The sequence below is a fragment of the Lepus europaeus genome, chromosome 5 (genome assembly GCF_033115175.1).
Source record: "Lepus europaeus isolate LE1 chromosome 5, mLepTim1.pri, whole genome shotgun sequence".
NCBI lineage: Eukaryota > Metazoa > Chordata > Mammalia > Lagomorpha > Leporidae > Lepus > Lepus europaeus.
Window position 1 is genome coordinate 81338097 of NC_084831.1, and position 23555 is coordinate 81361651.

The 23555-nt window shown below is 44.4% G+C and overlaps 1 protein-coding gene across 1 annotated transcript; it reads right to left on the reverse strand.

Moving 5' to 3' along the window:
* Positions 1-17377: 17377 nt before the first annotated feature.
* LOC133759134 (fibronectin type III and SPRY domain-containing protein 1-like) lies at positions 17378-18785 on the reverse strand. Its single transcript, XM_062190102.1, is given in 2 exon segments — positions 17378-18358; positions 18360-18785. Coding segments are annotated over 2 exon segments (1407 nt in total).
* Between the last annotated feature and the right edge of the window lie 4770 nt (positions 18786-23555).

A 23555-nucleotide genomic window follows, 5' to 3' on the forward strand; every position in this document is an offset into this window, starting at 1 on the left:
TGTGAGAGCAACTAATGAACATGTCTGTTGGCTTGATATTCTTTGTAATGAGGGATTTCACGTGCCAACTTGAGTGGGCCATGCAAGGGAAGCCCAGATTCTGCATTATTTCTGGGTGCAGCAGGGAAGATGTTTCCTGATGAGATTAGCATCTGAATTGGTGGACTCTGTAGGATAGATTGTCTTCCTCTCCAATGTAGCTGGGTACCATCCAGTTCCTGGAAGGCTTGAATAGGACAAAAAACAGAGGAAGGAGGAATTTTATTCTTTTTTCTCTTGTTTCACAACTGAACTGAGCCATCTCATCTCATCCCATCTCCTGCCCTAGGACTGGGACTTACGTCATTTTTTTCTGCTGGATCCCAGGCAGGTCTGTAGACTCAAACTGAACTACAGCAACAGTTTTCTTTGAACTCCAACTTGCAACAGCATATTGTGGGACTTAATAGCCTCCATAACTGTGTGAGCAAATTCCTCATAATAAATTATATCCCCCACAACACGCACAAATACAAAGAGGGGTAATTCAAAAGATTCATGGGAAATGGATTAAAAGGAAAGTTTATTTTGGTGCCAAAAATTTTCAAAACACATGCATAGTTTTTCCTCATAATATAGGTTTTCCATGAACTTTTTGAAGTTCCAACCTGTTCTTGTTGGTTCCAACCTGTGTAGCTGGGTTCCAGCTTGTACTTGTTCGGCACTTACCAGTCATCTTCCCTTCTCAACCTCAAGGACTCTCTAGGATAAAATGTAAAGGAAACAACTTATCTCTTATTGATTCTATTTCTCTGGATAACCTTAATGAACCTCTGAACCCAATTCTGAGGGTAATGAAAAAGGACAATCAATGTTGATACATCTGAGAAAGAAAAGAAAAAAACCCGTGTAAAGCCTCTAGGGTGGCAGTCAGTGGGGAGTTGAAGGCCACTGGTGTTGGCAAGTGCTGGTCCTTGAGCTTCTCCTCTTCTCTGCGCCATGCCCCAAAGGCCAGGTGTTCATAATCAAGAGATAAAGCTCTTAGAGAAGAGTAGAGTTCAGGACCAAGGTGCTAGGGAAACGCCCCGAGGGCTTCTGTAACCTGGTGAAATGTTTTTGTATAGAACAGGAAGTGATCAGGTGCTGGGAACAGCATTGGGGGATTTTTTTCATCCTTGCTCTTAAACTAACGTGGAAAGGCATAAGCTAAGGTCTGGATTTTCATCCCTTCTTCAAAGAACAAATTATAAAAGTCCTAAGGTAAGATGAGTCCAGAAGGAAAATTATGAACTATTTGAAGTGTACAAGTACTGTGAAAGACCAAAAACTGAAACTATTAGATGTAGGCATTTGAGGGCCGTTCCACATCCAAGCTAGTACCTAAGCCATGGAAGGCACTCGTTTTTCTTCAGTTACTGATGTAAAAAGAAGACCACACTGACATGGTTAAAAACCAAGGAACTTCAGTTCTTTAGGGGTGAACTAAAGGCCTGGTACAATAAAAGTATCTTAAATTTGATGGAATTTATATTGAGAAATAAGGTTCACATTTTTTATTTTAATCTTTTCATTTCATTTTCCATGAGACTTTTGTAATTCCCATGAATATTGTTGGAAAGATCCTAGAATTATAAATATGATTGTACTGATCTGAGCAGAGAAATAATTAAATTCTAACCTAGGGAGATAGTAGTGGGCAAGGCAAGGCCCATGAGATGGTGACTACTTGGGAATTGGCTGGGTATGAGTTGAAGGGAAAAAAGAGGTACTAATATGGCTGGTGACAGTCTCTGAAAAATGCAACTTATGAGTTATTAGATTTCAATGTCTAATTTTGACTTCTCTAGATGTGAGAGAAGATTATACATAGTTATACTGATATGGGATAGACAGGCAGCTAGCAAGGTCTGTTGAGCTGCAAGTCACAAGCAGGCTAATTGTAAATTCCATCCTCCTACTTGTCAGTCACAATGCTCCATTTTCCGGGCTGCATCGGCTTCAGCTGAGACCTAAGGAACACATCATAAAAAATATGGATATTGGGGCCAGGGCTGTGGCGTAGCAAGTAAGTCTGCCTCCTGCAGTACCAGCATCCCATATGGGTGCTGGTTCGAGTCCTGGTTGCTCCACTTCGTATCCAGCTCTCTGCTATGGCCTGGGAGAGCTGTGGAGGATGGCCTAAGTCCTTGGGCCCCTGCACCCATGTGGGAGACCTGGAGGAGGCTCCTGGCTCCCGGCTTCGGATCGGCACATCTCTGGCTGTTGCGGCCAATTGGGGAGTGAACCAGGAGGTGGAAGACCTCTCTCTCTCTCTCTCTCTCTCTGTGCCTCTCTTTCTCTTTCTGTGTAATTCTGACTTGCAAGTAAAAATAAATAAATCTTTAAAATTGTGGATATTGACCTCCATGTGGAACACGTGGTGGTGCCACATAATTCCCAGGTAGCGTCAAGCCTGGAGGCAGCACCCCCACCTCATAAAAGAGACCCAGAACTTGGAGGAGCGCTCTCTCTCTTTCTCCCACCATAGACCTCGGGTGGAGGGGCTTCCAGGTGCTCTCTCTCTGTTTCCCTTCCCTCCCCTCAGGCAAATCTTCTGGCTCACTGCTCAGTCATGACAGGTATTTCTCTGTGGGCAACCCACACCCATGCGTGTATGTGTGTTTGCTCCCCCATCTTTTAAATAAATTTTATCACTCTGTGTATCAGAGTATGTTTGTCGTTGGGCATGTCAAGAGCTTTGAGTAAAAAAATTAATACCCCCTGACCAATCAGTATCATCTCTCTCTCTCTCTCTCGCTCTCTCTCTCTCTCACACACACACACATAAAGTATTTCATGAAAAATTGTTCAACTTTTCAATCAACCAAAATATACAGATATTTGGATTTTTTTACTTTCTGCTTCAAATGACAGATCAATGAATAGAAAAACCGATCTAGTTAGGTTATTTTGAATTAATTATCTCTCTTCAATATTGCTTCATTAAATATTTTGAAAGAATAAAAGCAATCAAAATGAGCCTTAAGTCCCCAAGTCATCCCAGGCATTCAGATTTGTGAGAACTGGAGTCTAAAGGAATGGGGGGGGGGGCAATCTTGTTTTGCAAGTGAAAAAGTGAGCAACATAAAGTAAATTTACTTCAATTTAATATGGATAATCATATGCAGGTCTAGAGTCTTTATATTTTATAGCTCTCTTTAATTCCACATCTTCCTACTGCAGACAGTATAGACATAAAATATTTCATCAGAGTGTTTAGTGGGTTTTCCTTTAAAAAAAGGAAAGGAAGGGGGGGATAGGATTTCTTTTTAAATAGCATATACTCTACAAATTCCTGACTATGTTACTGACGACTGACAATCACAATTTCTATGTCAGTTACAAAACTGCACTGACATGACTAATTGAAAATAAACTGAGAAATGTACAATGGAAGGAGCAATACAGGAAACACTGAACTGCATTTTTCAAGGCCCCATTGTAGAGATAAATGTTACTGATAAAATGAACATTTTATTACTAAATATTTGTGTGCTGCATCTAAATCACATTAATTCCCATCTCTTTGTTCTAAAAGACCCAATGTGACTACCCCTTTAGGATTTTGCTTGGGTCTTGACTTCCTCTGAACACCACCATCTTCAGTGTGCACAGATGGGGCGGGGCCAAGTGTGCTCACACAACAGCACACGTTTCTACACAAAGAATCTACTGTATGTCACTCACCCCCCTGGTCATCAAAAGTTAATGGACTCTGAAATTGACACAATTCCAATATTGCAGCTCATAAAAACCAGAATGATATTTTATTTGTGACCTACATCATTCACATTAACGAATGCAGAGGGAATTAGGACCCTCTTCTCTACATAGGTGACTACATAACTGCTTCTTTCGTTGTACTGGATGACACCTTTGTTAACTGTGGTAAAATATACAAAACGAAATTTGCCATCTTGATCATTTTTAAGTGCATGGTTCAGCGGTGCTAAGGGCCAATTAGAGGGTTGTGGGCCAATTCTTGGAACACCTCTCATCTTGTAAAACTGAAACTGTATACCCATTACAACAAATCCCCATTTCTCTCTTCCTCCCAGCCTCTGGCAACCATCATTCTACCTTCTGTCTTTATGAATGTAAACCTTCTAGATATCGCACATAAGTAGAACCATATAATATTGGTCTTTTTTGACTGGTTTATTTCAGTAAAGATAATGCCCATCAAATTTGTCTATGTGATCTGTGTCAGAATTTCCCTCCTTCTTTAACTGACTAATATTCTACTGTATGCATGTGCCACATTTTGTTAATCTAGTCATCCTTAGATGGACACTTCCAACTTATGTCTATTGTGAATACTGCTGCTCTTAGCACAGCTATCCAAATGTCTTTGTAAACAGACCCTAATTTCTTTTCTTTTTTTTTTTTTTTGACAGGCAGAGTGGATAGTGAGAGACAGAGACAGAGAGAAAGGTCTTCCTTTTTGCCGTTGGTTCACCCTCCAATGGCCGCAGCGGCCGGCGCATTACACTGATCCGAAGGCAGGAGCCAGGTGCTTCTCCTGGTCTCCCATGGGGTGCAGGGCCCAAGCACTTGGGCCATCCTCCACTGCACTCCTGGGCCACAGCAGAGAGCTGGCCTGGAAGAGGGGCATCCGAGACAGAATCTGGCACCCAGACTGGGACTAGAACCCGGTGTGCCACTGCCGCAGAAGGAGGATTAGCCTATTGAGCCGTGGCGCCGGCCAGAGACCCTAATTTCAATAGTTTTGGAATATACATGGAGGTAGAATTGCAGGAAAATGTGTTAATTCTACTTTTAATTCATTGAAGAATCGCATAAAGTTTTCCATTGAAGCTCCCTTATTTTACACTCACATTGATAGGGTGCAAGGGTTCTAATTTCTCCATGTCCTCACCAATACTTGCTGTTTCAGTTTTGTTTGTTTGTTTATTTGTTTTTAAGCCACTTCCCTAATGTGTGCGGAACATCATGGTGCTGCTGATTTGCTTTGCCTTAATTATTAGTCATGTTGAGCATCTTTCTATATACTTGCTGGCCTAGATGATATTTTTTGATCTCTTGACAAGAACAAGTAAGATGATGTGGATAGAAAGCAAATTTGCTGAGTGTCCCAGGACATTGGAGTGATAACAAATATTGCTAAGTACGTCTTGTTGACAAGGCTCCGGAATCAGGTTAGCAACTATAAAAATAAATAAGGAAAACAAAGGAGTTTAAGAGGAGTCTGCCTGCAGGAATGTAGAGGAGAGGACAGGATGTGCATATAAAAGCACAAAGACACTCTTGAGACTTCAGGTTCCTTGAAGAGAGAAATAACTTTTGTAGCCCTACAGTTTTCAGGACAGGGACATCTTATGCTGTGGTTGAATAAATATTTGTTAACAAATGAATAAGCTCATCCCTTATACATGCAATCTTCAAAATAAAAAATTTTCAGAGTGAACTTTCTGTGCTTTTTCTGCACAATGAGCTTCAATGTGGATCAACACACACTATGCTCCTGTAAGTCTTCTGACAACAGTTGCCTTTGAAGAGGTGTGAATTTTCCTTGCTTTCCTTAAAAGGGTGTTAACTTCAAAAGGAGACCTGGTGAGTGTTAAAAAATTAACACATTTAAGTCAGTAGCCAAAACATCACCCCTCACCCCCCCCCCCCCCCCCATCTGTGAACCTGAAATTGAACTGGTAGGCTGAGCTGACTCTGCTTGGGATGCCAAAAAAGTCATCACTCAGCACTAATCTGGATCAGTGAAAATGTGTGTCCCTGTGGGTTGGGGGGCGGGAAGGAACCACAGGATGGTGATGCTAGCGGGGCATAAAAGCAGGAGACAGACTAGTTATAAACTCCTCTAGACCCTTCTCACCCCTTAAACTCGCTCTCAAAGCTCCTTTACTGCAGAGAACGTGCGCTTTAGCTGACTATCATCAAAGGAAAGCTCTTTTTATTAAGAATGGAATTGTTTATTTGCGGAGAAATTGAAATATCTTGTCTGAGCCCCTTCCCTTTCCTTCTTTCTTTGTTTTTCCTCCTGCCAGGCACAAACATGGATAATTCTTTTCTTCACTTCCCTGTCACTTTGTGTGGCACCCACCAATATATAACCCGAGTCTCCTTTTCTTTCTGCAGTCCGTGTCTAGCTGGATCCTAACTGTGTGCTTTGGGTCAACAGAAGTGTAGCAAATGCAGACGGACTGCTGTCAGGCTCCACTTTGGGGACTTGGAAGGTTCTAAGGAACTCGGAGGACACTTCGGCCCACCTTTCTGCCTCTGGGCATGGCTGCAGTTTAGCTGATGCCCTTCCAAAGGCTTTTATGCCACACAGAGGCAAGATATCACAGGATAGTTGCGAAATACCTAGAAACATCAGGAACAGAGAAAGAAAAGTTGTGTGTAACAGAAGTACTGGAATTTTAAAAAAATTCCAAAAATAGTTTCTGAAAGAGTTGGAGGTCAACAGGCCATGACCCTGGGCAGGGTCATGAACCAGTTATGCTAAAGTTGTGAAGCAGTAGATAATGTATGAGCATGTCTACAAAGGAAAGAACTGGCTGCTGAGTGGTCTTCTTAGCCACTGCTAAAGAACCCTGACAGTCACAAGCGGTGATCCACTATCCTGATCCTACAGTGCGCTACTTGCTTTACCTAAGAGATGCATTTTGAAAAACCACCCAAAAGCATTCGCCTGGTCATCCATTATTTCATTCACAGAGATTTATTAAGTGCTGACAACATGTCAGGTGCTTTAGTGGGTGCCAAAGACAGAGGAATAGGATGACCTATTCATCGAATTAAGTCTCCATGTAGTAGAGAAACGCAGACGCCAACACACCAACTAAAATGCAGATTGGTAGGTACATTAACAGGGGGGAGATTATAGATGAAAACAGAGAGAGATACTGTCTTTTGATGAGTCAATGACAGATGTTTTGGAGCTGTTTATTTCTCATTTTCTGCACTGGGGTACAGGGGCCCAAGGACTTGGGCCATCCTCTACTACTGTCTCAGGCCATAGCAGAGAGCTGGTCCAGAAGTGGGGCAGCTGGGACTTGAACTCTTTCTTTTCTTTCTTTCTTTCCTTCTTTCTTTCACAGGCAGAGTTAGACAGTGAGAGAGAGACAGAGAGAAAGGTCTTCCTTTTTCCATTCGTTCACTCCCCAAGTGGCCGCCATGGCCGGTGCGTTGCGGCCAGCACGCTGCACCGATCCGAAGCCAGGAGCCAGGTGCTTCCTCCTGGTCTCCCATGCGGGTGCAGGGCCCAAGGACTTGGGCCATCCTCCACTGCACTCCCAGGTCACAGCAGAGAGCTGCACTGGAAGAGGAGCAACCAGGACAGAATCCGGCACCCCAACTGGGACTAGAACCCGGGGTGCCTGCACCGCAGGTGGAGGATTAGCCTAGAGAGCCACGGTGCCGGCCCTCATTTTCTTGCTGTTGCCTGATGTCTCCTTCTTCATTAGCCTTCTCACCTGCCCACAGACCTCTTCTGCCCTCTGCCTTCTTTACTACTCTGGATTTGGGACACAAGGGAGATGAATGACAGACAAAGGACTATCTGCAGATTGTTAGTGTGTGTCCATATTTATTCAGATCTCACAGTATCCCAGGCACTTGTCTAAGCACAAGCCACAGTTTATGCTCTTTGAATCTTTCCCATTCCCAAGGCGATAGGTGCTATTTTCAATCATCCTTATACAGGTGAAGAATCTGAGGCACAAGGAGGTTCTAGAACTCTTCAAAGCAGCAGGCTCAGTCATGGGGAGCCAGGAAGTGAAGACAGGCAATTGGCTGCAGAGTTCTGTGCTTGGTGGTCATCACTTGAGTAGTTGACATACAGTGACTGCCTAGGAGTAGTATGGCATTGAAGACGGCATGTTTAGTGGGCAGGCCCAGGTGGAGATGGGGCAGAGGACAGTGTGTGAAAGAGAAGAGAGAAGAAGGAAAGCCCTAGAACCGAGCTGGCATGCAGGCCCAGGGAGGAGAGTGCTTCAGGAGCACATGAGCCAGATGGCTTTGCATTTTGAGAAAAGTACTGAAGCAGGTGGCAGTGAGAGGCAGAAGATGCACCCATATCCTAGCTGCTACGCTCACAGGCTGTGTGAGCTTGGGAGGGCCACTTAATCTCTCTGTACCTTGGTCTCTTTGGTTTGAAACCGTGATATTGGTTTTCATGTGCCACAGAGGTAGTTTTAAGACGCAGGCCAGAATAATTATAGTGACCACACTGAATACAGTATGCGACATTCATTATGTGAACATGTTCATTATTATACCACTCTACCTGAAAGTGACTTAACTCAAGCATTATAAAGTTGCCCTTAAGGTTCCTCATGTTACCATAAACACACACACAGACACACATTCCTATATATACACATACATATCCTTATACATGCATATGACATCCATACACATACATATATATATATATATTGTATTTTTATCTTCGTTTTAACTTCTTTTTTTACGAAAAGATTTATTTAGTTATTTGAAAGGCAGAGTTACAGAGAGAGAGAGATGGAGAAAGAGAGAGAGAGATAGAGATCTTCCATCTACTGGTTTACTCCCAAACAACCTCAATGGCCAGGGATGGACCAGGCTGCAGCTAGGAGCCAGGAGCATATTCCAGGTCTCCCACATGGGTGGTAGGGTCCCAAGCACTTGAACCCACTTTCCCAGGCACATCAATAGGAAGCTGGACCAAACATGAACCAGTACCCACATTGGATGCCAGCATTGCCGGCTGCAGCTTAACCCACTGTGCTATAACACACTAGTAAAAGCTAGTATGGCAAACTAGCTGTACATGATTATTAATATTCTAAATTATTAGTTAATGCATGCATTAATAACTAAAATTTTGAGTGCTTATTATAATCAAATCTAGAATATCTTCAACTTGTGATTTCTTCATGAAGAATTTATAATCTAAACAGAATGCCTCTTTGTAAACAAATAATGACTATACAGTGGTTATTAACTAGTGGCCACTCTGTTCCTCTCCTCTATTTCAGAGGACAAATCTGAAGAGTTTTTTGGGTTCACAACTAGATGGGAGGGGTGCTACGGGTGTCTAGTGGTGAGAGGTGAGGGATGCTGCTGCTATACATCCTACAAGGCACAGGACACCCCCTCCCCTACTCAACAACGAGCCAGAGTGTCAACTGTGCTAAGGTCAGGAAAGCTGAGTACAATGAGATTGGAGCTATAATAGAGAATTAGCAGGATGGCATGAAAGGAAACTATCACATATTCCCTGGAGACATAACGAAGGAGCCCCCAGCCCCCAGCAGTACATTTGGATCTGTTGCAACACATGCCAATGATAACTCATATTTCACTCCATTTTTTAAAAATATTTACTTACTTATTTGAGTCAGAGTTACTGGTTCACTCCCTAGACAGCTGCAATTGCCAGGAGAAGCCAGGAACCAAGAGCTTCTTCCAAGTCTCTCAGGTGGGTAACATGGGTTCAGGCACTTTGGCCATCTGTTGCTGCTTTTCCCAGGCCATTAGCACAGAGCTGGATCAGAAATGGAGCAGCTGGAACATGAACTGCTACCCACATGGGATGCTAGCGCTTTACCCGTGACACCACGATGCTGCCCCTTCACTCCATTCTGCAGCCATACATACTATTTCAAGTATTTGTCATGTTCCCTTTGGATGGGGAAATTTTCATGAGGTTCATCTGAGACAGAACTTAGACTCTCTTGGTTCACTGGCACCCAACTCTCTGTCATCCCAGAGACAAAATCAAGGAAATCAAAAGAATCATTGGGATTTTGAATGAGAATTTAATGCAAGGAATGGGTTATGCAGATGTTGGGAGAGCTGAGAAGTCAAAAAGGGGACAGTGAGACAACTTGGAGATGTGCGACCTCAGGAAGCCACCACCAGATCTAAAGGCTGCTGAGAAGCAGTGGGCCTAGACCTGTGGAAGGGGGCACTCAGCCGAAGCTGGAGTCAGGAAGACAGTCTGCGGATCAGAGGCAGAGGCAGGGAGAATGCAAGGACAGTCAGGCCATCCCCCCCACCCCCGAGGTGGAGGTGTCCCAGGACAGACCCTGTCTTCTTCCCCTATTTCTTCTCTCCACCTTCCCTGCTCCTTCCAGTACATCCCACTGGCTAAAACTACTCTCTGATTAGCAGGCACAGGAACCTGGGAAATGTAGTTCCTTGTGATACAAAGTAGGAAATGAGTGGTGAATGTGCAGAAGGCAAATATGTGATACCCACATCAGCGCTAAGATGACAAAGCAGTCACTGTTCCTTAAAGAAAAATGAGGTCAATCACTAACCAAAATTATATTTTAAATAAACATTCCAAATTCAAATATGTAATAGGAATAGTTGAGATATTCTTAGATTGTATAATTTGGTTGCTTTTCTAACTGTTTCCTGCTTTCTTTCCCCTCCACCCCCTCTTAGGCTTTAAATTCTGTTATATTAGGGTCCGTTCAAGTTGACTTTTTCTAATACTGCTTCCGTGGTATCATGCCCATGTCGTAGGAACATAAGAAGTATTTGCTGAGGGCTGGTGCTTTGGTGTAGTGAGTTAAGCCACTGTCTGCAGCGCCAGCATCCCATAATGGTGCCAGTGTAAGTCCCAGCTACTCTACTTCAGATCCAGTTCCCTGTTAATGAGTTTGGGAAAGCAGCAGAAGATGGCCCAAATCCTTGGGCCCCTGTACCCATGTGGGAGACTTGGATGAAGCTCCTGGCTCCTGGCTTTGGCCTAGCCCTGTGCTGGCCATTGCGGCCATTTAGGGAGTGAACAAGCAGATGGAAGACCTCTACCTCTCTCTCTGTAACTCTGACTTTCAAAAAAAAAATAATAGTAGTAAGCATTTGCTGAATAAACTAAAAACGAAAAGAAAGAGATCTCTGCAGTTTTCTCTGCAGGAAGAGACATGTAAGAAAGTTTCCTTTTAGTTCTAAAAAGGTGAATGTACAGGCATTTAGCCATTAAACAGAATCATCACCTAATTGATTAAAGAGAAGTCAGCCTTGTAAATATGTGTAGGAGTACAGTTAAGTGTTCAAGTAATGCAGATCAATGAGATGCGTGTGTCTGTAAATCTAATTAAGTATGGTTGCCATAATTCCTGTATTATGCTGGAGATCATTGACATATGAGTATTCATGTTTGAGTACTTGCAGTTATGAGGTTGCTTAGGGAAGTAAAAGTTGACATAACATGAAAATATTCTCTAGTGCGCTGAACACTCTCAATTAATCCTTGCTCCCAGCATCCTGATTAAGCTTGGCCCCCAGATTTCCTCTTCCAGGCAAACAAGGCTTCCTTCCATTGGTCCCAGTTTTCCTGACTGTGAAACATTGTGCCACAGAATTAAACACAATAAATACGTTATAGAGCGAAGCAAAAAAAAAAAAAAAAAAAAGGAAAAAATAAGGTTGATGGTAATATGTCAGGTAACTCTAAATTATCTGCAGAACCAATGACAAAACAAGAGCTTCACAGAATGAAACCAGTTGGCAAATAAGAGAAAATAGACAAGAATAGTCATGGCAATGTAGAATGATGCTGGTATTTTTAGGATTAAGAGAGGCCTCCAGGAGAACTGATGATTTCTGAAGACTGCAAAAACAAAGTTAGCTTTCAATGATCACATATAGCTAAAATCTGAAATAAAAGTTGGTGAATCAAATAATCATAAAACTAGTTGGAAAAACATCCCCCAGAGGTCAAAATTTGCTTCATTCTTCATTTCCAGAATTAAAGCCAGTTGGAAACATCATGGAACTCCATGATTATAAAAGCGAATATCTTGTGTTTTATAAGCAATGGCATGCTTATGTTGTTGTGTGGGTGCAAACTGATGAAATCTTTACTTAATATATACTAAATCGATCCTCTGTATATAAAGATAATTGAAAATGAATCTTGATGTGAATGGAATGGGAGAGGGAGCAGGAGATGGGGAGGGGTGCGAGTGGGAGGGAAATTATGGGGGTGGGGGAAGCCATTGTAATCCATAAATTGTACTTTGGAAATTTATATTTACTAAATAATAAAAAAAAAGATAAAAAAAAAGAGAGAGAGAGCTTACGTTATTTTCAACATGATATTGTAATAGTTTTTTCACCATTGTCTCTGACGCTTTGGTTCCCATTTTAAGTGGACTCCATCCCGTGCTTTCCCCTGGTACCAAACACTCTTGGGTGGTGTGGCTGTGCTGACCCCCAGGGCTCCAGGACCTGGCTGTTTATGGTTGTCTCCCGCTCTCAGCACTGAGTTCGCTTCCGTGTCACTGAGAAATGCCATCGGAAGCTTTTGTGTAGCACAGATCGGTACAGCAGCCAGTTGCTATAACTTTCAAAAAGTGAGAGAAATAGGAACAGATAATAGGGGACGCAGACTCGTAAAATGTTGCAGCTGCAAAAGGACCTTCCTGTCACCCAGTGTCCCTCCTCCTCGCTTGGCAGTGGGGGAAAGAGAACAGCGAGAGGCAAGGACTTGCTGTGGGCTGTGGCAGAGCCATTGCTGCACCTGGGTCTCTGTCCTCCTGTCCCGAGCTTCCTTCTCAACGGCGCTCCTGCACTGAGAGCAGTTGTAAACTCTGTCGCTAAGGCGGAGCTTGCGTCATCAGCGACCTCACGTGCACTTGCCGTGGCTCAGCACTGCCCTGCCTGGAGGAACCCAGGCTCTAGATGCAGACTGCCTGGGGTGGAACGAAGCCCTCATACTTCCTGGCTGAGTGACCTTGGGCACGCTCCGGAATCTACCTCTGTGCTTCAATTCCCTCTGTATTTTCTGAGTGCCTACTCTGTGCCAAGGGAGAGTAACAACCTTTATCTCAGAATGCCTAGATTTAGTGAGTCTTTATATAAACTACTTAGAGTGTGGCCTGGCTCTTAGGAATCTCTCTGCCATGCTCACATGAAACAGTAAGGGACCCAGCAAATCACCACCAAGGCTCAGAGCTAAGCAGTGAGAATCCGGATGCAAAAACAATCAACAGCGACTGTCCACTTGGCCCCCTGATGGCCTGGGGCTGCCCAGATGAGGTTAGAAGCTCCTAGGGGCTGTAGTCTTTCTTCTTCTGTGGGATTTGCTGTATGTGTGTACTGAACTTGAAGATTCAGTAAATCTATAATTCCTTCATGGTGGTTCTCAACTGTGGTCTTTTTGTGGCCTCTTTGGAGCCTTGAGCTACTATTTAATTCAGGTATTGTTAAGATGTCAGAACTCAACCATATTCACCAGTCTGATTTTCTTTTTTTTTTTTTTTTAAAGATTTTATTTATTTATTTGACAAGTAGAGTTACAGACAGTGAAAGAGAGAGACAGAGAGAAAGGTCTTCCTTCCATTGGTTCACTCCCCAGATGGCCGCTATAGCTGGAGCTGAGCCGATCCGAAGCCAGGAGCCTGGTCTCCCATGCAGGTTCAGGGGCCCAAGCACTTGGGCCATCCTCCACTGCCCTCCCAGGCCACAGCAGAGAACTCGACTGGAAGAGGGGCAACCGGGACTAGAACTCGTGCCCATATGGGATGCTGGTGCCACAGACGGAGAATTAACCAAGTGAGCCACGGCACCGGCCCCCAGTCTGATTTTCTAATAAGGTCAACTGGTAGCTAGCTGTTGGACTAGCAAGTAGCCGAGTCTTAAAGAAGACTGAAGGTGTGACAAGGAACAGTGCTGTTTGGCTAGCCCAGACAAACCACCGCTTCAAAGACAGACTACACACCCATGCCTACAAGCACACAAACACACATGCCGTCCGGACCATCACACTCCCTATCGCATGCTGCAGGCAGATTGAAGTCCACACATGCTGAATTTCTTCACAAAATCGCCCTAAAAGATACCAGTCACAGAAAATGTGCATCTAAACCCAGAAGTATGACAACTCTATTTTTTTTTTTTTTTTGACAGGCAGAGTGGACAGTAGAGAGAGAGACAGAGAGAAAGGTCTTCCTTTTGCCGTTGGTTCACCCTCCAATGGCCGCCGCGGTAGGCGCGCTGCAGCCGGCGCACCACGCTGTTCTGATGGCAGGAGCCAGGTGCTTCTCCTGGTCTCCCATGGGGTGCAGGGCCCAAGCACTTGGGCCATCCTCCACTGCACTCCCTGGCCACAGCAGAGAGCTGGCCTTCGAAGAGGGGCGACCGGGACAGAATCCGGTGCCCCAACTGGGACTAGAACCCGGTGTGCCGGCGCCGCAAGGTGGAGGATTAGCTTATTGAGCCACGGCACCGGCCATGACAACTCTATTTTAATAAATGCATTTGTGAAATAAATCTGGTCTAATTTTCCTGAAGTCCAGCTTCCATGCTAGTTTGCATAGCTTATCAATGCTATTCTGCAACTGTCCTGAGAGGTATATTTTTCAACTTTGCTTAGAATTCCCTTTCAGTTTCACACAGGAAATGCTAGGCAATCAGCTAAATTACAGAATGAGACTCTGAAGAACACAGGCAATGCTACAAATATGTCTCTATTCACTCCGCCCTATTGCATTAGATTAGGTAGTGCTATATTTTATCCTTGTTTGCAAGGTGCTGAAATATTGAAACTATTATAAGATCAGTCCTCTGAGGGGAGGGTGGGGGAAGAATGGGGGCAGTCACCCCAGAAGGCTCCTGTTACAGGATTCCTGAAGCTCCTGACATTTCCTTCTAAACATTAGAAAAACAGAGGAAACAAGAGGCTACAATTGAACGTCCAATGCAAATGGAATTAAACCGTGCAAATCCCTGGGGAACGGGGAAAATCCAGTTAAGCTTTTGTTTTTCTGCAAATATATCAATCATTCTCTCAATATTTATTGAAAGGCAATAAAAGGGTGGGGTTAAGAGCTTAAGCTTTGGAGTCAGAAATATATGGAGTGAAACCCTGGCTCTGAAACGTTCTGACTACTGTGAGGTCATTGTCAGGTTTCAAGTCTCTCCAAGTCTCTGGTTTATCAGTTGTAAAACGAGGGTATTATGCGAATAGCACTTCCCCTACAGACTTGTGAGAAGAAATCTGATAATACATACAGTATACTTCACATTGCTTGGGTAGTCTTTAAAGAGCTATTAATTTCAGGGCCGGCACTGTGGCTCACTTGGCTAATCCTCCACCTGCGGCGCCAGCACCCCGGGTTCTAGTCCCGATTGGAGTGCCGGATTCTGTCCCGGTTGCTCCTCTTCCAGTCCAGCTCTCTGCTGTGGCCCGGGAGGGCAGTGGAGGATGGCCCAAGTACTTGGGCACTGCACCCACATGGGAGACCAGGAGGAAGCACCTGGCTCTTGGCTTCAGATTGGTGCAGCGCCAGCCGTAGTGGCCATTTGAGGGGTGAACAAACAGAAGGAAGACCTTTCTCTCTGTCTCTCTCTCTCACTGTCTAACTCTACCTGTCAAATAAAATATTTAAATAAATAAAAGAGCTATTAATTTGGAGCTGGCATTGTGTAGCAGAGTGTTAAGCTTCCACCTGCATCCCATGTGAGTGTTGGTTTGAGTTCTGGTTGCTCTATTGCTGATCCAGCTCCCTGCTACTGTGCCTGGGAAAGCAATGGAAGATGACACAATTACCTGGACCCCAGAAGCCCATGTAAGAGACCTTGATAGAGTTCCAGGCTCCTGGCTTTGGCCTGGCCCAGCCTTGCCCTTTGAGGCCATGTGGGGAATGAACCAGCAGATTATAAATCTGTCTCTTTAAATCTACAACTCTGCCTTTCAAATAAATAAAGTAAATCTTTTTATAAAATCGAACCATTAATTTGCTACTTATTTATTGAGTGACTACTGTGTACAGGCAATGAATAAAACCAAATCCCCAATATCTTGGCAATATGTCCTAGTTAAGGAAACAGAAAATGTACCATCCACCCCCCCCATAGAAAAATGCAATACACCATAAAACTTGTGATCACAAAAAAATTTAAGCACTGTAAAGAGATACAAACAGAGTTGAGTAGGGTTGCTACTTTATATAGAGTGTGCAGGGAAAGTCTTTATAACAACACAGTATTTAGGATTTATTTATTTATTTGAAAGTCAGTGATACAGAAAGAGAGGAAGAGACACACAGAGAGATCTTCCTTCTGATGGTTAACTCCCTAGATGGCTGCAATGGCTGAGTCAAAGTCAGGAGCTGGTAGCTTCTTATGGATCTCCCTCATGGGTGTCAGGGGTCCAAGCACTTGGACTATCTCCCACTGCTTTTCAAAGCTATTAGCAGGGAGCTGGGTTGGACATGGGGCAGCCAAGACATGAACTGGTGCAGGTGTCCATGTGAGTTGCTGGTGTCACAGGAGGTGGCTTTACTCACTATGCCGTAATACCTGCCCTGACGACATGATTTTAAGCAGAAACCTAAAAGATCTAGGGATCAGGATTTGCAGACACACGGGAGTCAAGTATTTCAGGCAGAGGAAACACTGCACCAGGCCCCAAGGCAGGAGAAGGCAGTGGGAAGTGGAGAGACCGATGTGAGGCCAATGTGAGTTCAGCAGAGGGAGGTGTGCAAGGAGCTAGGGCAAGAACAAAGAGGTGGTTGTAGTGGGCGAGGAGTTAGATTTTGGTACTGAGGGAGCTTAGAAGTCACAGGAGTGTTTCAAGTGAGAAGTGATGAGAGCTTTGAGAAAGCTCCCCTGCTTTTTGGAGTACAGCATAACCTGCAGGCAGCAAACAGACTAGTTGGGAGGGTTTGCATTAATCCAAGCCAGACATGGTGCTGGCTTGGACCAAGGGTGAAATAAAAGGGATGATGTGATCTTCAAAGTCTGGATGCAGTTTAGAGGTAGATCCAAAAGGATCTGCTTACGAATTTGGTATGTGGTGCGGGAGGGAGAGAAAAGCCGAGCTTTTAGGCTAATGCAGGAACTTCAGGGACTTCCAGCTTAGATGTACAGGGTATCTGGAGTGGGAAATCCAGTGTTAGAGCGCTCTGTGTTAGTCAACACCCTTTTCAGTCTTCTCTTCCTGCCTTGCATTGGAGTAGAAACTGAAAACTGAGCTGCTCATATTCCCAACTTCCCTTATGGTGGAGAGTGATCACATGGTGGGGTTCTGGCTGGTAACATGTAAGTCAATGTGCCTGGCTGAATTTCCTGGAAAAAAAACAAAGCAAAACAAGGCCTGGCAGCAATCGGTGGTGGGGGCCTTTCTCTTTACCTTTCAGTCTTTCTACTTTCTTCCTGGAATGCAGAAGGCATACCTGAGTTGCAGAAGCCATCCTTAATGTTACAAACTAAACAAGAACTGTAAGGTCGGGAGAGCTGGAAGCTGGAAGCCGGAAGACGAGAGGGACAGTGAGGTTATCACAGAGCCACAGTGTCAGGTCAGGCCTTCCAGCCTCCAGGGTACTTGGTGCGTGACATTAATAAGCCTGCATGATTAAGCCTGTGCTGATCAGGCTTTCCCCTATTCATGGCAGAATGTGCTCTTAGTGGATGCAAATCTGTACTCAACATCTCGGTGGAGATGTTCACCGCACCACACGGGGAAGGCAGGCAGCAGCGGCTGTGTGAACTTGGCCTTGAAAGTGTGCAGCAGCTGTTTGGTGCGGGCGTTGTAGAAGGACAGGAGGCCTTGCTGGAAGTCGCAGTGCACGCCCAGGCAGTCAGGCACGGGGGCGTCCAGCACCTTCACCTTGTTGGCGTGCTTGGCCGCGAAGCTGACCTGCAGCCAGTTGTCGACGTGCAGGCAGCAGCACGCGGCGGTCTTGCCCAGCTGCTGGAAGCGGCTCAGGCTGCGGTAGGCCATGCCCACGCCGAACGCCTTGCTGTCTGGCCCGTAGCGGACCTCCCGGTAATGCTCGCCGCCATCGGTCAGCATGTCCCCCAGCACTGTGTAGGACTCGGCCGTGGAACAGTCCTGTCCCCCGCGACTGGAGGGCATCCTCTTGGTAGATGGGTAACCCCTGGCCGGAGAGTTGATGGGAGACGTCCTCCGCCCCTTGCTGTTTTTCTCACGAGCCTTGATGTCCTGCTCCTTCCCGCCCATGGCGTCCCACTCCACGGAGAGATCGTCCACCCGTGGGTTCTGATGGGATGTGGACCCATCCAGGGCGTACATGAATGCTGGGGTCTCCAGGGTCACCGGCTCGGAGAACTCCCCTGCCACGACCTTGTTACAGGACTTCGAGCGTAAGTTCATGAACTTCACGTCAAACTTGAGACCGATCAAGATGTGCTGGGTCTGCCCCATGCCCTCGATCATCATCCAGGGCTGGTCCTCCTTGGGGCGCGGCAGGCCCTCGAAGTTGGTCCGCCGATACTCCAGCACATAGTGGTCGATCTTGCTGTCCTCGTCCTGCACGTGCCACACCAGGGTCACCCAGTTGTCGGCCACGAGGGATTCGGCCAGGTCAATGACGGACGCGCTGGGCACAGGCAGGAACTTTGAGTGCCTGCAGAATCTGCCGCTCCTGGGCGAAGTCCACCATGAAGTGACTCACGTTGTCGCTGGCTTTGGCTTTCAGGGACAGAAGGAAGGCAGAGGCCATGGTGACCCCGTCTTTGATCTGCTTGGCAGCCTGGGGGAAGTCTTGGCTGTCGGCGGCCTGCAGGGTCTGGTTGGCTGACCCCAGCAGCTCCTCGGAGCTCTCCAGGGCCCGCGTGCAGGCTGCAAGCTGGTAGGTGCGGCTGGCGCGGTCCTGTTTGATTTTCATTAGCATGCCCTCTTTCAGCTCCTCCAGCAGTGAGAACAGGGACTGGAACTCCGCCTCCAGGGCCTCCTGCACCTCGGCTGAGTTCGCCTCCGCATTCAGCAGCATCTGTTTGAGTTTCATAAAACTTTTACTTGAAAAACATTTTTTGCAAAATAACATTCTTCCAATCAAAGAAACGTTCCCAAAGGATACATGTGGCTTTCTGTCTCAAAAATTACAGTATGGCATTCAAAGGGAAGAGCATTTTAAAACAGCCACTGAGCTCAAAACTTACAAGAGAAATAGATTTGTTTAAAGTGCCTTTAAAATATGAAAGCAAGTAATATCAACATCTCGGTGGAGATGTTGAGTAGGTAGTTTGATCTAAAATCTGAAAATACATCCCAGGCTGTCGTCAGCATGTACACGGTATTTAAAGCTGGGGGGCTTAATGCTCTTTAGGGGAATAAGTGTAGAGAAAGATGGGAAGAGTTTGGATGGGTGACTCCACCGCACTCGATGGTCGGAGGGCGGCAAGCAGGAGAATCACAGAACAAGATGGAGAGGCATGGCCACACGAAAGCAGCTGACCCAATCAGTGTCCTAGTAGCCACTGGAAGAGTATGTTAAACAGAGGGAGTGACCAGTCATGTCAACGTCAGAGAGAGAGGAATTAAGATGCATCCGTGGACTCAGAAATCAGGAACCCACTGGTGATCAAGACAAGAGCATCTCAGGTTTAATGTGCAATAGCTAGAGTTATTACTGTGTACCTACTATGCCATGCTCAGATCTATGGGTATCGGAAACAACACAGTACACCACCTCTCGTTTCATTCAAACAACCAAGCAAACAAACAAAAATGATTTTCATCGATAGAACTTCAGTGAGGAAGGAAGGGATAGTCATCCTTTTCTCTAAGTAATAATGACGTTTTCATAGTCATCTCATCTAGTTATGAACATTTTCTTTAACATTTTATTTTGTTTATTTGAAAGGCAGGGTTACAGAGGAAGAGAGGGGGGGGGAGAGAGAGAGAGAGAGAGAGAGATTTTCCATCTGCTGGTTCACTCCCCAAATGGACACAATGGCCAGAGCTGGGCCAAATTGAAACCAGAAACCAAGAACTTCTCCCAGGTATGCCACATGTGCCACATGACCCTCTTCCACTGCTTTCTCAGGTGCATAAAAAGGGAGCTGGATTGGAAGTGGAGCAGCCAGAGCTTAAACTGGTGCCCTTATGGAATGCTAGCATCCTAGGAGGCAGTTTTACCTGCTATACCGCAAAGCCAGACCCTTAGTTATGAACTTTTTATGAGAGGCATAGAGACAGTGTCCTGTGTAAGGAAGAGGATAGAATTGAGAGAATTGGGTTCTAGTTCATGCCTGATGTACCATCATGATTTTCCATAAATATGTGTCTATACATATATAGGCTAAAATGTCACATACATATTTTATACACATACATGTATGTATAAAGATTTATTATAAATTACTGGTTTCTGTGATTATGGGGTTGAGAAATTCCACAATCAGCTGTCTGCAAGCTTAAAACCCAGTAAAGCTGCCAGCGCAAATCCAGCACCTGAGAGCCACAGAACTGACAGTACAGATCTCAGTCCAAGTGTGGAAGCCAGAGAATCAGGCAAAAAATAAATAAATAAAAGCTCAAGCAATCAGGCAGACAGAAAGTTCAACCTTCCTTTTTTCTTTTAATTGAAGCTCTCAATGGATTGAATTATGCCCATCCACATGGGGTAGGGGTAAGGGGACAGTCTGCTTTATTCAGGCCACTAACTCAAATGTCAGTTAACCAGAGACCCCCTCACAGAGGCACCCAGAAACAGTGCTTATATATCTGGCATCTTGTAGCTCAGTCAGGAGGACACATAAAATGAGCCACATTCACCACCTCTAAACGGGTCACTGAATCAGTTTGGTCTCATTTCTAGAATAGATTGGGCTTCTTTTTAAAGTTCTCTTCCAATTCTAATCCTGTATTTCTGGATTGCTTAATAGATATTTTCAAATTTATAGTGCCTACAACGGCACCTAGCACATCATGGACGCTCCAAGAAATATGTGTTTATTGAAAAGTGAATATATGTGTCAAGAGACATCGAGAGTGACATTGATACGTTTAGAGACAGTGGCACAAGGCTAGGTTATGAGGCCACAGAGCTGGCAAGTAGCAGAGCTACTGGGTAGGTCTTCCTACTTCAAAATTAGTGATGAATTTTTCCTGGATCTCAATATTTAAAATATTAAACCCTTCCATCCATAAAAAACACTTCTGTTTTTGCATGTTTACAGATATATGTATACCAGCCAACCCAAATTGCCAAGACTCCTTGACTAATTTGTCTGGACTTCAGAGACCTTCAAGAAGTAAATATACACCTCGAATATATTAAGACTACTGATTTGGATACTACAGCATTATTTAAAATAGTGCAGAGTGTTCCTTTCATTAAAAGGCAAGAAAAAAAAATCATTGAAAGTATAGAGGGGGGAAAAAAAGGCAGGGGGTTTATTTGTTTGATTCCTCCAAATAAAAATGTCCCAAATTCCCACACAAGCAGAAACATAGTTAAGCTGCATGGTTCTGTCTTGAGTATGCAAATATCATAACCCAGTCTTATGTCAGCTTGGAAAGATAATGTCATGCAGAAAATTAAGACCATCTGACGAAATCACGGTATGAAATGTGGCTTGAGAGAGCAGCTTTTTGTGTGTTATGATTTGATATATTTTCACACCCAAACGCAAAGGAACAGGCAGGGAGCCTCAATTAATGCAACATTGGAAAATTTCAGACAAATTTACAAGGTGTTTACTGAGCAGAAAAGGGAGGGGGGCATCTCAAACGCTGTCTCCCTCTAACAGCTTTGATTTTGTGTTCTGTGTCTAAGGAACCAGAGGACTCAACTTTTCATTTAGAGTTTTGAATTTAATCTGATGGCAGGTTGGACATAATAATGATGCATTTATTGTTAATTTCCTTAAAGCCTTACTATCTAACAATGTAGACCATTATCACCCCCAGTGCTGTCTCTGTTTAGAGGGATTTCCATATTCCACCATGCACAGGAGCTGACTGGAAAGCAAAGCTGAAGAGGAATATATGAGAAGCAAGAATATATTTCTTTCGTAACTAGCTGGGATTTTTTTCCTCTCTGCAGACCTGTTTTCCAGAAGATGAGAAAGAGACTTGACAGGACTTTATTGGTTCATAAATTAACTTGGTAGATTTACAATCATTACTTGGAATGCCAGAAACTCTTTTTAGGAACTTATTTTCAATAGAGAAAAGGCATCTTGAACTCCATATGAAGTTGGCACCGGCACCCTCCCTGAAGACGGTGGCTTTGCTTGTTTTTCACCTATGGACCCGATCCCATCTGCCAATGCCATGGTTATTTTTGGCCTAGAAGAGTATTTCAACAGAAATGTATGATAATGTTTTCTTTCTAGTGTAAGTGAAAAAACAATGAACTCTCATTAGCTATGTGATCTTTGAGATGCAGTCAATCAAGTTTGTTGACTTCTTTAAGAGGCTATGATGAAGTCAAGAGGTCAAATGAGCACTGTGCAAGACCCTAAAGCACCCATTCCTTCCTGTTAACCTGCAAGTGTAATCCAGGAAGGAGCAAGGTTAGGTTACTCTCTGGGTGACCTTCCCTTCCTCACCCCCACTGGAAGATGTAAATAATCCAACTTGCAGAGATAAATGGCCCCATCCTAAGCAGACCTCTGGGCTCAGGGTTCATGGGAGAGAGATTTTCCTAAGTGTCTAAGAGAAGGAGATGCTTCTATGCCCACAAGTGGTGGAGAGAAATTGGTCTTCCCATCTCCTGGATCAAGCCTGTCTGTTTAATAGAGCTACCGGGAGGTCCCCAGCCCTCTCAGAAGGAAGGGTACAAGAGGACAAATATTTAAATTCAGAACCTTACACACTGTGGGAAAACATAGGAGACTAATGAAGAAACTGCCCATTTGGCCAAAGCAAACTTGAGGCCCATTTTCCTGTGATCCAGGCAAGCAAATGTATATATATATGTATTTTTTAATAGGATGAGCTAATTATAGGAGGCAGAGAGTAGGTAAAATAGTTCCTTGTTTGGAAGCATCCACATATTTTCCTGAGATGAAGAGCAAATATTTGGTTTAAATAGCAAGCAATTTTCTATAAAAGTGCGACTGCTTGGGAACGCTCTATGATTTAGTGCTGCCTTTTAACCTGAAAAAATATTAATAACTGAGGAGCCCTTGTTGGTATCTTTATTATGTTTAAAGCCAAATAGCCATAATATTATAACTGGTGTGGCCACATTCAATATTTTTCTTTCATGAATGCAGCATGGGCTTATTAACGGAGACCAGAAAATAAAAATAGAGGCGACCTGGCAGGCCTTGGCTTTTCCATGGAGATACCATGGCCGCAAGGAGGCAGCTAACTCTTCCAGGAAGTGGGGCGAGCCACCAGGAGTCTTCCCGCAGCCCCCTGCCTGTGTCACAGAGAGCACTTTCTCCACATATGGATCCATGTCATCTTTCAGCTGTTTTCTTCCGGCAAAGCCAGAATCCAGAACAGAATCGCAGTGAAAAAGAAACCTATAAATTAGATCTCTTTGTGAGCAATTTGCCGTTCCTTCTATTCTCCCTGCCTATTAAGATTCTTTATTTACTTCGCCGAGAGATTTCTGCTGACAAGTCCATCCATTTACCACTAGCCTAGATAAAATGATAATAAACAAAATGTCAAAAAATGTATTCATGGGACCTTCCCCATCCCCAAGCCCTCTCCTCCCGTTTATGAAACAGCCATTGGAGCTAAAAAAAAAAAAAAAAAAAGTTTAAAACTGGCATGTTGGTGGAGGCTTTTAGTTTAGTTCATTAATTATATTTTATGATGGTGTTATATGATTTTAAAACATATATGTATG